This window comes from Merops nubicus, unplaced genomic scaffold, assembly GCF_000691845.1.
Source record: "Merops nubicus isolate BGI_N331 unplaced genomic scaffold, ASM69184v1 scaffold34500, whole genome shotgun sequence".
Taxonomy (NCBI): Eukaryota; Metazoa; Chordata; class Aves; order Coraciiformes; family Meropidae; genus Merops; species Merops nubicus.
The window spans coordinates 9,810-24,532 of record NW_008581513.1 but is presented as its reverse complement, the minus strand read 5'-3'; the positions used below and the strand labels follow the sequence as shown (position 1 = coordinate 24,532).

The following is a 14,723-nucleotide window of genomic DNA, read 5'->3' as shown; positions in this document are numbered from 1 at the left end:
TGGAAGCGCTGCTCCCGAGGCACTCTCCCCGTGGATGGGCCTCGGTGTCCGGGAGCTCTGCTGGTGGCACAGCTCTGCTGGTGGAGGTGCCGGTGGCTGGACCTTGGTGCAGGGCTCTGGGGAGCTCTGGAGCCTGACGGGCTGTGGTGTGCAGGGGTCCTGCTGACCCAAACCCGGTGGTTTCCACCCTGTTTTGTCTGGGGTGGAAACTTCCGCGCCGGTTCTGCCGGAAGCGTGGCTGTGTGTGCTGTGCATTGACAGGGTGTGCTGCTCCTGGGGCTGTGGGGACGTGATTTAGCTCCCTGCTGGCTCCTCCAGCTTGTTGAAGCCAGGAAGCTGTTGAAAAGAGTTGTTGAGGTCAGGCCAGGGCTGTGCCTGTGGGTGTCCGACATTGGCAAGCTGCAGGAAAGCTGCTGAACACCTTCTAACGTTGTTGGTGCTGTTAGAATCAAGAACTTTGCATGTATGAAGCAGCAGGGTGTATCATAGGTGACAATCCATGCAACTCAGCAGATTTTATTTTTTTTTTCACCTGCTCCAGCTTTCTCTGCTGGAAAAGAAGTCTTGCTGTGAGAGGCCTGGGAAGTTCCCCGTGGGATTGGTTCATCCTGGGGATGCTTTTCACTGCAAACCTGTGGTGTTCCCTTTGTAGCTGTATCACTAGCACCCTAAAATAACGGTGCAGTATTGCCAGAGCTTGGTGGTTATTTTTTTTAGCTCACTCAGCTTTGTCTTTGGGAAATGCCAGTTTGCCATGTCAGAACTTGTTAATTGTTTAAGCAGCTCTGTCGCCCTTGAGCTTTTTTCCACATCTGAAAGCTGTCGATACCCTGAGCTGTGGTCATGGCTGCGTGTGCCAGCACGGGGCCTGGGTCCAGTGGTTTCCTCTGTGTGAGGATGGCACAGAGAGTTCCCCTGCGTGGCAGGGCTCCTGCTGGCTGTTCAGTATAGCTTAGGCCACGAGTGTTGGAAGGAGAGAGGACTGATGGTGGTAGAGGTGATTGCAGAGCTGCTCCAGCCCCCCAAGGAGTTTGTGCAGGAAGATCCTGCGAGGCTGGGTGAAGAGTGGACGGGGGGCACGGGAGCTGTGCTGGGCAGCTGTCTGTCTGTGCTGGAGCTGGGCCCTGCTCTGCCCAGCAGGCTCCTGGGCAGCACACACTCGCTGTGGGCAGGCCTGGGAGCGTGTGGCTTTCTGAAATGGCTCCCAGGGTGAGGAGAAGGTGTTAGATGTAGCACGAGAGCTCATCTTCCCTGCTCAGTGCCTGCTGGAGTCACGCCAGAGTGGTGCCTGGGAACAAGTCGGTGCCATTTCACTGCTGGGTTTGTAGGTCTGGAGTCTCTCTCGTCGTGAAGGAAAATATCCTTCCCTGGTCACGGGGGAGCAGAGCAGCAGCAGAGCCTGAGTGGTGGAGGGAGTCACTGCTGGTAGCTTTGAGAAAGTTAAGAGATCCTGCTTTATTTAGCAGTATGGTGTCAGGGCTATGAATAGCAAACCCACGGATTACATTTCACGCCAGCTGAGAATTGTGTTTGCAGTGCTGCACTCCATGGTAACCGGAAGCTGTCGGGTCCCTCACAAAAGTAATAGTGGCACATGGAGATGGTACCTGGCCTCTGTGGGAGTGCTGGCTCTGGGGGTCATTTCCTACCCAGCCCTCCCCATTTTCCACCAGCACCCCTTTTCCCTCTCCCATGAAAGTGCTCTGTAGGCTTCTCCCCCGCGGCAGCAGGACGGGGCCGCTCTGTGGAGCCCCTCAGAGCCACTGCTCCTCTGGTACCAGAGCGAGCGGGCTGCTCATCGTTTCATCTCCCAGTTTGTCATCTGGCCATTTTTAGCCTGTCGTGATTTACAGCGTCAGGTAGCTGCACAGAGCCCAAAAAAAGCCCTGCTGTCACCCGGGGGGGCTGCAGCCTGCACCCGTCCTCCCGCTGCTGCCTCGGGCACTCGGAGCTCTGGCTGTGCCAGGGGAGGAAGGGGAGAGGGGCAGTGACCCCGGGGGGTCTCTGCTGCCAGAGCACAGAAGGTGGTGGCGTGGGGGGCATTAGGCTGGAGCTCTGTTCTTGAGGGACTCGGGCTCAATGCAATGGGGATAACCTGTGCCCTGACAGAGGGCTGTACACGTGATGTCTTGGGGGGCTTAGGTACCTGAAGATCTCAGGCCCTGTCTGGCTATGGGAGTTAAGGATCTGTGTATGTGCTACCTGGTTAGACCAAGTACTTTTCTAACTGGGGAACAGTGCTGGGCTGATGGAATGGCTAAAATCAGAGTCCTTTCCTGTGCTTGTAGAGTGTGAGGCTTTGCCAGTGTCTTGATTGGCTTAAATTTGATTTTTCCTTTGTTCTTTAGGTGAGAGTTCTATTGCTTCTAATACAGCAGAATCCAGAAACCTCATTGATGGGAGACTTAGACAAGGTATGTAAACAGCAATGGAAAGTGTTTGAATAAGCTCATTCCCTATGTACCAGATTTCCCTGGGCAATAACTTCAGTTTGAGTTCTTTTGGTGAACTGATTTGTGAATCGTTTTCATATGTAAATTGGACCATTTCTTCTTTCTCTTGGGGGTTCTCAAACTACAGGCACAAGGATTCCCAGGCAAGGATTCGATTCTCCTCCAAACACTGCTCAAAGTAGTAGGACTGCACTGTGAGGAAGCTGTTAGTTTTGAGAAAGAGCTGATTTTCTGGCTTGTCTGTTCCCAGATTCTGTAAGTTTGGAAGCAGAATGCTGATGAAATAGGATTTCCCCCCCCTTTTTTTTTTTAATTCTGGATGTTTTTCTTCCACTTTAACAGAAAATCCTGCTGCCTGACTTCTGTAATCAAAACATCCAGATTTCTAATCAGCTTTTTCTTGGATTTTTTTTCTTTGAGCTCCCAGTCTCTAAACTGTCTGAACAACAACATAAAACCTTTTAAGCTCAAAGATACTTAAAATATTTTTTAGTAAGTAACTTGCATCAGAATTGAAGTCACCACTTGGTGTGTATGGCTGGTGAAATTATTTGGGATGGGATTGTTGAGTGCTGCAAGCTGCAGAATCAGTCCTTCTGGGAAGAATCTGTGACTGGTCTTCCAACCATTCTATAGAACCTGCTCCTATTTACCTGAACCAGGGCTGGGGCTCAGCCTTAAACCTCTTTAGGGATTAGTTTAATGGTGCAGAAACACAAACGTACCTGAAGGTAAATCTCCATTTTAAAAGCATATAGACTAGAGAGAAGTTGGAACTGCTGTTGACAAAGTAGTGCTTCTCTTGCCCTGGCAGATGTTTTTCCCCCAGGCGTGTTTGGCACATGTCAGAGCAGAACACACTGTATTGCTTTGGGGTTTTTGAGGGTTTTGGTTTTAGCGGCGTTGTCCAGGAACATTTTTGTTGCTGAGGTTGGTAGCTGTAGTTGTCAGCTTTAGTTTAACTTGTGTCATTAATCTCCTGAAAACACACACTGGATACTTGATCTATTGTTCTGCTTTTTGTTCCCCTAATGAAATTTGAACTGGATGATCAGAAGCAGTATTTAATTTGCAGGCCACCAGGCTGGCAGTAGGAGCTGTGCAGGTGGCTCTTTTTTCCCTCCCCTTAGGTGTTCTGTTGATACCAAGAGCATACTTCATTTTTGGTGCAAGACCAAACCTCAGCTTGAAAAAGAGGAATCAAATAGGAAGTGAGATTATTAGACTTTGATTTCTGAACTCGCAAAGCCAGCGTGTGCTTTCTGGACTCTGTCCCTTGCTGCTGGCTCCTCAGTCTGCTCTGACACACACATAGCTGCAACTTTTTTCCACTGCAGTTAAGTTCATGGCACTGTCTCGTGCAGCTGCAGTACAAAGCTTGCTGGGAAATAGGTTTGACATAGCTGCTGTGTGTGGCAGGGCTCGTTGGTCACAGCTTTGTGAGAGCAGGAGCTTTAGTTCACTTCAGTATATTGATGGTCATCAAATTTCACTGATTTAGGAATATTATTTTCAACTTATAATCTGACGTAGGAACTTGTGACAAGGCAAGCTCCTGAGGGCATTATTTTGATTTGCTTTTTAGTAAAGCTAATGGACCTGAAGCTGCAGGGAAGAGCTGGTGTTACTCAGTGTTAAGTAGCACGTTGGTGTTGGACATAGTACGACTCCTTTCTGGAGGTAGATCACTAAATTGAAGAAGCAAGATGGTACTGAAATGAATTTTAAAAGATAATTACAGTTGTGGTTTGACACTATTTCCTATAGTTTGTATTTTGACTAATACTGGGCAGTTCTTAGCAGCATATTCTTGAATCTTCTGACATGTGCACAGGTACTGCTCACCACCTCTGCTGCTCTGTGAGGCAGGTGAATTGGAGGGCACAGGAGGGATGATTTCTGCAGGGTTGTGACTCACAAGGTTGTGTATAGGACTGGATTTTTAATTGATTTTCTGCCTCAGGCCTGAATTTAGGTGATTGCTATTGTTCAAGTTTATAAATAGCTCATGTCTTATTTTCAATGCTTTCAAAAAGAATACAGTGCTGACATTTCTGTTCATCCTATGATATCAGAAAATGGTGACATGAATTAGGATATAGGGTCAATCATCAATTAATAGTTTTTATTATCTGAGGTTTTAAGTAATATAAAGGCAGTTTCTTGGCTAGGACAAATTTTAATTGCTGCAAACCTTTGTTTTGAGGGAAATGAGACTGGTTTTCAGTATGTGGTTGTGTGATTGCTGTTGCCTTGTTTTACTGAGTGCACTTTGTAAGATGCTTTGTAAGGGGTTGGTTTTGTTGTTGTTTTTTTGTTTGTTTGTTTTGGAGCTCAGGATTATGATTTGTAGAGCTGGCTGAAGGAGGATACTTTTTTTAATTGTTGTTCCCTCATAATGAAGGGTGTTCTGAGCAAATAAAGTAGCAGCTGAGCTGCTTCTCCCAAACGGAATGTTTGTGCTGGTGAGCACTGAATGGGTGACAAGATGCTCAGGCAGAAGTGGTTTCTCTAATGAGGTGCTATCTCCCTTGCTTTGGGTCTCACAGCAAAATAAACTGTAACAGCTTCATTAAATGCTGGCCAGAAAGGAACAAGTAGATTTTTGTTTTCCTACCACAATTATATAGTGCCTTCTACAAATGCTTATACAAAATATTTAATATTTGCAAGTGAATGTTTTGTAAACACTGTGTAACAAACTGAGCCTACTGCAGTGAGTTTTGCAGCACTCTGCAGGCTTCCATTGCACCTCCAAGAGCCATTCCCTGTGTTTCCAAGTGTCCTTCGTGGTTCTGCTTGGCATATCACAGACAAACTGCTTCTGTTGGTGGGGACGTGTCTGCTGGGTGTTCCTCTCTCAGCTGGCCAGTGGTGGTGCAGCAATCCTCCATGACATGCTTGGGACAGAGTGATTTCAGCTGCAGCTCTTGCTTGGCTTTTGTGTGCAGGGCCATGGTGGTTCTGTTCTGCTCTAACATATGTGAAAGGTCTGAAATAATGATGGGTACTGCTTGAAAGACTTAAAAAAAAGTGGAAGATGGAAAGAGACAGTCATTAAAATAATACAGGCCAGTTGGAAATGGGAAACAAATTCCTGGAAAAAGGCATTGTAAAAACTAGAAATGTTCTTCATCTGACCCATGACTTGGCACATAGAAATGTTCTGTGCTGTGTTCTGGAATACAAGACTCCTGGGCCATGGTTTCTGCTCCAGCAGAGAGCATTGAGCACGTTCCCTGCTTTCTTTTCCATATCTGGAAGGAGGGTTGGCTGTTCTGGCTTCTTGCATGTTGTCTTCCTTCCTTTTTCTGCAGTAGTGCTCTAAATAGGAGAACAGTTTTCCTCTGCAGGAGAGCACTCAGGCTGCTCTTTGTCTGGATGATACCTGTGTGCAGTGGGTGGTACCAAAAGTCTGCAGCAACATTGCTGTTGGGAGGGGGGGAGAATCACAATAACAACAAACCTTCAAGTATTTTATCACAAACCAAGAAAAAAAAAACAAGTTATGGCAACTTTTACTTGTCTGGTAACTGCTGTGAAAGGCTGAATGTCAGAGGTCTTCGTGAGGTACGAGGGAAGATTTCTTTCCTCCAGAGATGTTTGGGCAGATGGACATGACAACTGCAAATTTTAAAAGTCTGTGAGGTGATTTTCTTGGTTTGGCTTTTTCCAAAGACTGGTGGGTGTGGTTGCAGCCTGCAATGCAACCTTCCCTCTTGGGTGAGGATAGGGCTTAATGGCCATTGCAGAGAAAGTGGAATCTTCAAGTGCCCTTGAAATCTTTCTTCAGTGAAGTAAACTGGAGAAATTAATAACTTGAAACAAGTGGATTTTACGGTTGAACACAGAGTGACAGATCAGGGGTTTAATAACATGGAGTCATTTATGAGGTTGTGTTTACTGCTGTTTTCTTTTTTTAACACTTGCAGCCCTCCAGCAGCACGTGGGTGGGTACTCCAGTGTAACTGTGAACCTGCCAGACAGCTCCCAGTGGGCTGACTGGTAGCACCCTGTGAAGTCAGGGATGTGCTCATGGATGAACTTGTCAAGAAAACCATTGTTTCTCTTGGCTTGTGGATTCACTTTAAGAATATGGGGAAATCCTTAGTCCTGAATCCAGTAGGACCATGAAAATGAGCCCAGAGAAATTCCTCCAGTCTGGCTGTCCTGATGTAATGGCAATGAGTGTGCATGTGACAGGAGATGGAGTTGGGGCCAGGGGTGGTGGAAAAATGGAGGAGTAAGTAGACTTAAAATTTTGAAAGCTTGAATAAGCATTTTAAAAACTACATTCTTCATGCAAGTAGATGAAAGAATTCCTGGTGAGGCAGGTGATGAAGTTTTGCAACATATGTGCTCTGCTGAAACACTTCAGACACAGCAAAGGCTTTGGGTACAGCTCTGGCTGGTAGCTTTGGGGGCTCCTGGCCATTGGTGGCAGCAAATGCAGCAGAGTATGTACAAAGAAGCTTCAGTGTGTTCTCTTGTCATTCTAGGTTTGCTTCCTGATTTCCTAATTGACCAGGCTGGGACAGTGAGACCTGACTGCTGAAGGGTGCAAGGTGTGAACCTGCATAGGCAGGTAGGCACACAGGAGAAAATAAAGTCTTCAAAAGTGGTAAAACTGCTCATCTTGGGATTTGGAATATACATTCTTACATCCCTTCTGTCCTGGGCATGCTGCAAGCTGAGCTGTGTCAGTTGAATTCTTTTTGGATTATTAATGTTGTTGTGCCAAAAGGGATGTGTGTCGTGTGTTACTGAAACAGGATCTGCAGCAAAATCTCTGCCTGGTGTCTTTCCAAGTAGCTGGTAAGTAGAAAGGTGAACTACAGCAGTTTTGGGAAGTCATCTCTGATGCCCTGGAAGACCTACCACTCACTTTTTTGTTGTTATTAATGTTATGTTAAGCATTTTTTGGATGTACACCCTGGATGCTTTTGGGAGAAAAGGACTTCTTCCCCTGAGATACCTCAGTCAGCCAGATTATTAAACGCTGTACTGATCTAAATTGCTAAACTCCCATTTTCCCCCCTCCAGCATTTGTTCCTTTGAAGTGTTGCCGTGATTTCAGTCAGTGGCCACAGAAGTGCTCCTTAACTCTTCTGGGTAATTAAATTCTGAGGCTGTGGTAGCTGGTGGATTGTACAACAGTAAGAGACTCTTGACAGTGACTTTTTTATTGCTGTGGAGCAGAATTGAGCTGTTCTTTTGAGTTGTGTCAGGAGATTTTAAATGGGTAAAACATTAACTTTCCTGACACTGTTCCATGACAGAAGTTTGTCTTCTGGGCAAAGTCCCTTGTGGTAGTGGCACAGTTTGAGGTCAGGGCCACCCCCAGAGCTGTAACAGGCTTCTTCCCTCCAAAAAGGGAAAGCCCCCCTGAAGGGGGAGGGAAAGGGAATAAGGGAGAGAGACTTATTGATTAGAAAAGGGAAAACAGCTTTAATTCTACTACTACTGATAATAGTAATAACAACAGTAAAATGGAATATAGACAAATATGTACAAGATCAGTATTGAACCCAACTCCCCCTGATGGCAATTCCTCACCATCACCCCTGGCTGGGGGCAGGCCCTGGGCAGAGTCCCAGGCTGGACTGGCAGCAGATGGCAGCTGGGCAGAGGAGCTGGGCTCTGGAGCTCAGTTCAGGAACACAGGGCTGGGGCCACAGGCAGAGTGGGTGAAGTCCTCAGATGCCAGGCACTGCAGGAGCAGCAAAAGCCAGGAAGAAGGTGGAAGATGGAAGGGGTTCCCCCTCCTGATCCTTCAGCTTTTACTGAGTATGACAGATATGGGATGGAATAGCCCATTGGTGAATCTTAGGGTCACTTTTCTTGTCCACTTCTCCCCTCAAGTACAGCTTTACTTTCTGCCCCACTCCGTGTGGTGCACAAGCTTTAGCAGTGACCTTGGTCTGCATACCAACTCCTGGCAGTAACTCTAAACATGGAATCTTATCACTGCTTAAAAATGGGCAGTCTGCAAAAATATGCTGCTAACTTCAGACAAGACAGTTAATTAGAAAATTGAGCTTTAGCTGAAAATTAAAATCACTGAACAGAATCAGCTCTGTTCTACCCCAAACCAGAACAGGTAGCTTAGTAGGAGCATTTACTCTTCCATTGTTTTCACCTCTGAGTGGTATGATGGATTGAGGTGAGGATTTAGAAATGGAGAAGGCAAAGTTTGCTTCTTGAAATAGCCTCCAGATCTTAGGAAGCACTTTGAGAGTGAGAGGCTTTGTTCCAGGCTGTTGGTTCTTCACCTCAGCCTCCCTCTTATTTGTCAGTAGGGCTTGTATGAATTAGTTCACAGAATCATTCTGGATTAAAAATATTCTTGTAAAACAGAACACTTGTAAATTCTGTCATGACATGGATTAAGTTTAGAATGTAGCTGAATAATTCATTGTATTGGCAGGATGGGAACTTTCTACATGGGCCTTGTTGCTAGGGCAGTGATTAGTCAAACTGCCCTTCAGCAGAGACACCCTGAGACATCTGCCTGCTAGAGACATTCTGGTCCTTCTTGAAGAAGTACCCCTGGATCTCTGGAGAAAACAATCCACAAAGGTTACTGGTGAACATCAAAGAGGGGTGACTTTGGCCTCTCTCTTCACTTGTCTTCACACACGTTATCTGAGGCAGTTATCAATTCTTAGAACTAAATGTATGTCACAGGAACTGCAGGGTCAGCACAGGGGAGCTGAAATGCCACTAGCACTTCATTTGTTTAACCTTTTGAGCACTGGCAGAGCATAGCAACCCCGTTTCTATTCTGGTCAGTTACCTCGTGTCTTAGGAATGAATCAACTTTAAAAATATTGACAAAGATTAAAAAAAAGCCCTTCTAAGGCAGGGGAGCTTTTGGCACACATCACACATACCTACCTAATGTTTGGCTAGTAGGTGCTGCGGATCAAAGTGAAGTACAAAGAGACTGAAACAGCTCAAAGGAGGTGATACTTTTAAATCAGATCTATTTTGGGGCCTTCCCAGGGCTTACTGAGAGTTACTGGTGCTTCTACTCAGTTAGCCAGCTCTAACCATGTGCTTTTTCTTGGAAAATGATTTCAGAAGAGGCACAACAGAGAAGAGCTTTGGTGAAAGCTGCTTTAATTATATTAGTCTGTTAAAATATTTGAAGCAGTCCAGAGTTCAGTGTAAATAAATGTGACTAGCAGGTGATAATATGTTGAAGTGTAGTTTGTTCTGGAAATACAGAGCTGTCATTTAGTAGAGAACTGTGCTGAAATTACACAGCTTATGGGACATGTTTGTAATCTCCTTTCAGAATGTAGCTTTTTTCCTCTTTTTATTGTATCAGAGCCCCAGAGGATTCATCTGGGAGCAGCTCTGTGATGCTGAGAGAGTTTGGATCATCTATATCTTCTAAGTAATTCCTATTACCATTTGTTTCTTCTGTGTCTCCTCCATGTTTTGGTTTACTGTGCTAAACTTCTGTTTGGGCCAGCACACTAGAAGATGTTGCTGCTTCAACAGATGTATTTAGTAAAATGAAAGGAAACAGCTATAAATGGTCCTTTCACACATTCTTTCCCTGAAAAATGACCATGCCTAGGAATGAACTTAGATTCTTCACTGGTAGTGCTTTTCTGAATTTCATCCCTGGTGTGATTTATTTTTTCCTAACAGAACAGGAAACTTTTTTTTTTTTTTCTCTGCATACCTTCTAGTGTGGAATATGTTAAAATACTTCACTTGCATTGATAGAACTACTTTAGTATAGTGAAAGAGAAGAGTGGGAATGTGTAGCATGATTTTTAAAATAAAAGCTGAACTTCCCATTTCTGGGAAGTACCAGCTCTGGTGCTGCACAGCCACCCGCTCTCCCAGAGGCTGTTCCTGAAAGGGCCCTGGCAGGAGCTGCAGGGTTTGGGAACCATATATGTAATTTGGCTTTGGGAGCAGCTGAAAGTGCAGACACTGCAGGTCAGGCCACTGGAATTCACTTCAAATGGATGTGGCAGCAGAAGTACTGGATCGGTGGTGTTCATGCACCTACATGTCACTGGTTTTAATCAGCAGGTGAAAAAAAGGATAAAGTTGAACTGAGAATTCCTTTTTTTCTCTGTGAATACTTGGAAGGAACTCTGAATTATTTTGGCTGCAGCAGAACTCCTTGCTGGATCATAGCTGCTTGTAACTGATCACAGCAACTGCAGAAACAGCACGAGCAGGCAGGGCACAGTTGGCCAGGGCTTAACCTGGGCGAGGCAGAGCTCTGCCAGGGGGGCTGGAGTCATGTCTCTGCCTGTCGTTTCTGCTCATGAATCCATCTGAAAATCTGGAGAAGAGTTTGGAGGGTGGGCTCAGGTTTTTATGTCATTGTTCTTTAAAGCAGTGACAGCTGGCTGTGCTGGTAGCAGTGAGTGTGACTGAAATGGAAGTTTGTCTCTGTAAAGGTGTTCTTGCCTAAGCAACAGCCCCTGCCCGTTCCTGGGCTTTGCCTTCACTGGCTGCTTTCAGTTGTAGCACTCCTGTTTGTAATGGCTGGGGGTTGAAAGCCTTTTATTCTTGTTGCAGATTTCCTCCTTAGACTGCAGTAACCCTTTTATTCTGAGCCCAACACCATTCAGCTGTTATTAGGCAGCCACTTCAAACATTCCTCCTTCCAGCCTTATCAAGCTTCGTGTCACTCTGTAGTCTGTCAGGCTGCCAGATGTTGCCTGTTCTCCCAGATCCCCCACATGACTTCATTGTTTTCACATACTGCTGTTTCCTTTCTCCTTCAGGTACGAGTGACAGGTGCTTGCAGAGATGTCTAAAACCAACAAGTCCAAGTCTGGGTCCCGCTCCTCCCGCTCGAGGTCGGGGTCGCGCTCTCGCTCCCGATCCTTCTCCAAGTCTCGCTCCCGGTCTCGCTCCGTCTCGCGCTCGAGGAAGCGCAGACTGAGGTGAGTGTCTGCTGCTCTGAAGCCAAAGGGTGTGACTGCTTTTCCTCTCCGTCCTGGTCAGATGGTTTGACACTTAATTCTTTTCCAGGGAAGGACTTTGATTAGATTCTGGTGCAGTGTCCTGTGTTTCAGGCTGTTTCCTGCCAACCTGTGCTGTTTGGAAGTGTTTTCAGTGAGCTAGGAGAAGAAACTGTGATTGTTTACCAGCATTGTCAAGATACTTCTTTCTAGCCCTTAATCTGATCTCTGTAACATGCTTTTGGGGAACAATAATTGTACTTTTCTGTGCAGATCCCTTGCCCCTCATATGAACGCTAGCAGGTACTTCAAGGCCCCTGAATTCAGATGAGTTTTCCTGTCAGTTTAAGACACTGCTGTGAAAAGAGGGACCATTGTTGTTGTTACCCTGCCCCTCCCCTCAACAGACAGGAGTCAGTTAACAGAAAGGATTGTGATTGATGGGTAATGTAGATAAAGTTAGTTTCACTGCAGTTCATTTTCAGAAATCATTAGTGCACATAATAGTTGTTCTTGCCTCCCTGAATTGCTTCTGATCAGGCCAGTTAAAGGCTCTTCTCTTCCCTGGATATCAGAATATCTGGTTTTTTTCCTTTTCTTTTGGCTGAGTGTTTTCTGTCTGGCAAAGGCTTTCCAGTTGGACTGGGTATAATGATGTTCATCTGCTTTTTCACTAATCTTAAATTAATAACACATTCTGAAAATGGTTAAGACTGTGAACTTATGCAACTGTTAACAATTAAAGAGATTTTCAAAATGCAGAGGGTCTAATAAATATACCATTGGAGAGAGGAGGACACGACAAAACTAAATTAGAGGCGGAGACTTGAGTCAGGCCGAGTTCTCTGCAGAAGGAGGCTGGAAAGCTGGAAGGTCTGTGGTCATTTGGGAATATCTGCCTAGCTATGAAGGAACTTTGACAGTTGAAAAGAAAGGCACCCTGTGTGAGCATGATTGTTCCCTCTTACGTGTGGTTTGTAAATAACTACTTTTCTGTAAAGCATGAGAGTGGAGGGGGTTAGTGCAGCCAGGTCGTCCTGCGTGGCCTTAGGATGTTCTCTGAGGTAGGTCTTGGTGTCTTGGCATAAAAGTCAATTATTGTGTACTTTGGCATACACCACAATTCAAAGTTGTATTGCCATGCTGGAGTCTGGCTGATACCTCTTGGTTGCTTTCTGACTTTTTTCATTTCTAGCTGTTGTAAAATGGTGGGTGCTTTACAACTGGAGCAGCGTGTGTTAGCTGGCTGGCTGCAGGGGCTGCCAGAGATGGAGAGTTACCACTTGCAGTGTTTCTTTTGCATGACATTTACTCTTAGTCTGCAACTTCTGGAGTATAATCTTTTTGCTGCAAGCCTCTCTAAAATGGTAGAACAGATTTTGGAAGCAGCCTACAACAGGTCCCTTGCTGGTAGTTGATCACAAATGCAGGAGATGATCTGAAAACAGGAGCATGTTTGTTCTGAGTGTTTTTGACTGTCACTGTGATTGGTTCCTGCTGCCTGCCTCTGTGCTTTTCCTTCTCATCATTGTTCAAATGAGGAAGTGTCTCAGATAAGTTGTTTAGGTTTTGTGGTTGCTTGAAGTAAAGGATGACGTGTATGTTAAAGTTATCATTAAACTGTTGGCCAGCGATGACTATAGTGTGAGTAAACTGTTTCCTGATAAGCTGTAATGTACTTGGTAGGTGGAAGAAGTAAAACCAGAACTAAAATACATCTCTGACTGCATGCATACGTGCTAATCACTAGTATTCCCTCACGTTCTGGGGTCTGGGTGTGAGCAGAGGGGCAGCAGAGAGCTCTGCCTTGCTGCTCTGTAAAAGAAGTGGGTGTCTTGACGTATGACAGTGAGTGGTTCAGAGACAGATCTCTCCTTGTGGAAGATGTGGAGATGTTTCCAATGGGTACTATTTACTAAAATTCTGTTTAGAAAAATCTCTTCTCTATTTAAATGTACTAGTTTGGACACTTTCTCTGTTCCACTAAAGCAGATTTGGTAAAATCTCAGACTCTCAGTGGAAGTTTGTTTTTCCAACAGCTGTGAAACACATGCTTTAAAGCTGGTGTGTAATCGTGAGCTACAGTGGGGCTTTGAATCAGTCGCACAACTGCAGCTCCAAAACTCAATGGAAGAAACTCAATGTTCCCTGGAACAAGTAGCCCTTCATGTTTTACCACTTAAATCTGTATTCTTACAGGCTTTGTGCTTGTCTTGGATTCAGCTCTGTGCTTTTGAGTGCTCTTGCCTGGTGTGGTGCCGAGCAGGGGCACGCTGAGCAGGGGCACACTGAGCAGGGGCACACTGAGCAGGGGCACACTGAGCAGTGCCACCTCGTGGCGTCAGGCTGGGGACAGGCTCATCCCTCTGCCCTCCTGCTTGTTCAGAGCTCCAGCTTCTGAAACGTAAACCTCGAGCAGTGTGCCATTGGCTCCAGTCCTGCTCCTCTCACCTGGGGATGCAGCCATTTATTTAACTTCCCTGGCAAAGAAGTGGAGTTTCAGCCTGATTATCAGAATTTCAAAATCACTTGAGAACTTGGGGTGGAAGAGGAAGATTTTGGATCTCTTCCAGTAATGGTACCATGACATGCATAAAGAGGTACTTCCTTGTGGAGGAAATCTAGGATGAGGTGTAACCTTGACCTTGAGCTGTAAAGGGCTGGAAGTTTGAGATCTGACACTTTTTCTGAGGCTGGGTAGCAGCTATGTTCCTCCTAGAAAAATGAAGGGAATGTGTATTTATGGTCTCTGCAGTTATCCCAAAGTCAAATATTTGTTTGGCAGTATCACAGATACAAGTTATTTCCACTGCAGTTTATTGAGGGCAAAGTGTAATTCTGCAACTGGATGAGGGCAAACCAAAACCGACTTTTTAAAGCTTAGAAATGAATTTCTCAAATTATTTTTTATAAGGCTTCAAGTAAAAAGTTGTGATAGAAGAATAAACTTGAAAATACTTGTGTAATTTGTTTCTTTCATCAGTTCTAGGTCCCGTTCAAGATCATATTCTCCATCTCATAACAGAGAAAGGAACCATCCAAGAGTCTATCAGAACCGGGATTTCAGAGGGCACAACAGAGGCTACAGGAGGCCGTATTACTTCCGTGGCCGAAACCGAGGGTTTTACCCCTGGGGGCAGTATAACCGCGGAGGATATGGGAATTACAGGTCCAACTGGCAGAATTACCGCCAGGCGTACAGCCCTCGCAGGGGCAGGTCGCGCTCCCGTTCCCCCAAGAGGAGGTCTCCTTCACCAAGGTCTAGAAGTCACTCTAGGAATTCCGATAAGTCATCTTCTGATCGGTCAAGGAGATCGTCCTCCTCCCG

General features: G+C 45.6%; 1 protein-coding gene across 1 annotated transcript in view; it reads left to right on the top strand.

The window, feature by feature from the left end:
- The first annotated feature begins 11,240 nt into the window (after nt 1-11,240).
- THRAP3 (thyroid hormone receptor associated protein 3) overlaps nt 11,241-14,723 on the top strand; it is a 13,277-nt gene continuing 9,794 nt past the window's right edge. Inside the window, exons 1-2 of the mRNA XM_008950266.1 lie at nt 11,241-11,377; nt 14,379-14,723. The exon at nt 14,379-14,723 is cut by the window's right edge and continues 567 nt beyond it. Coding sequence (XP_008948514.1) covers nt 11,241-11,377; nt 14,379-14,723 — 482 coding nt within the window. The remainder of the gene's footprint in view (nt 11,378-14,378) is intronic.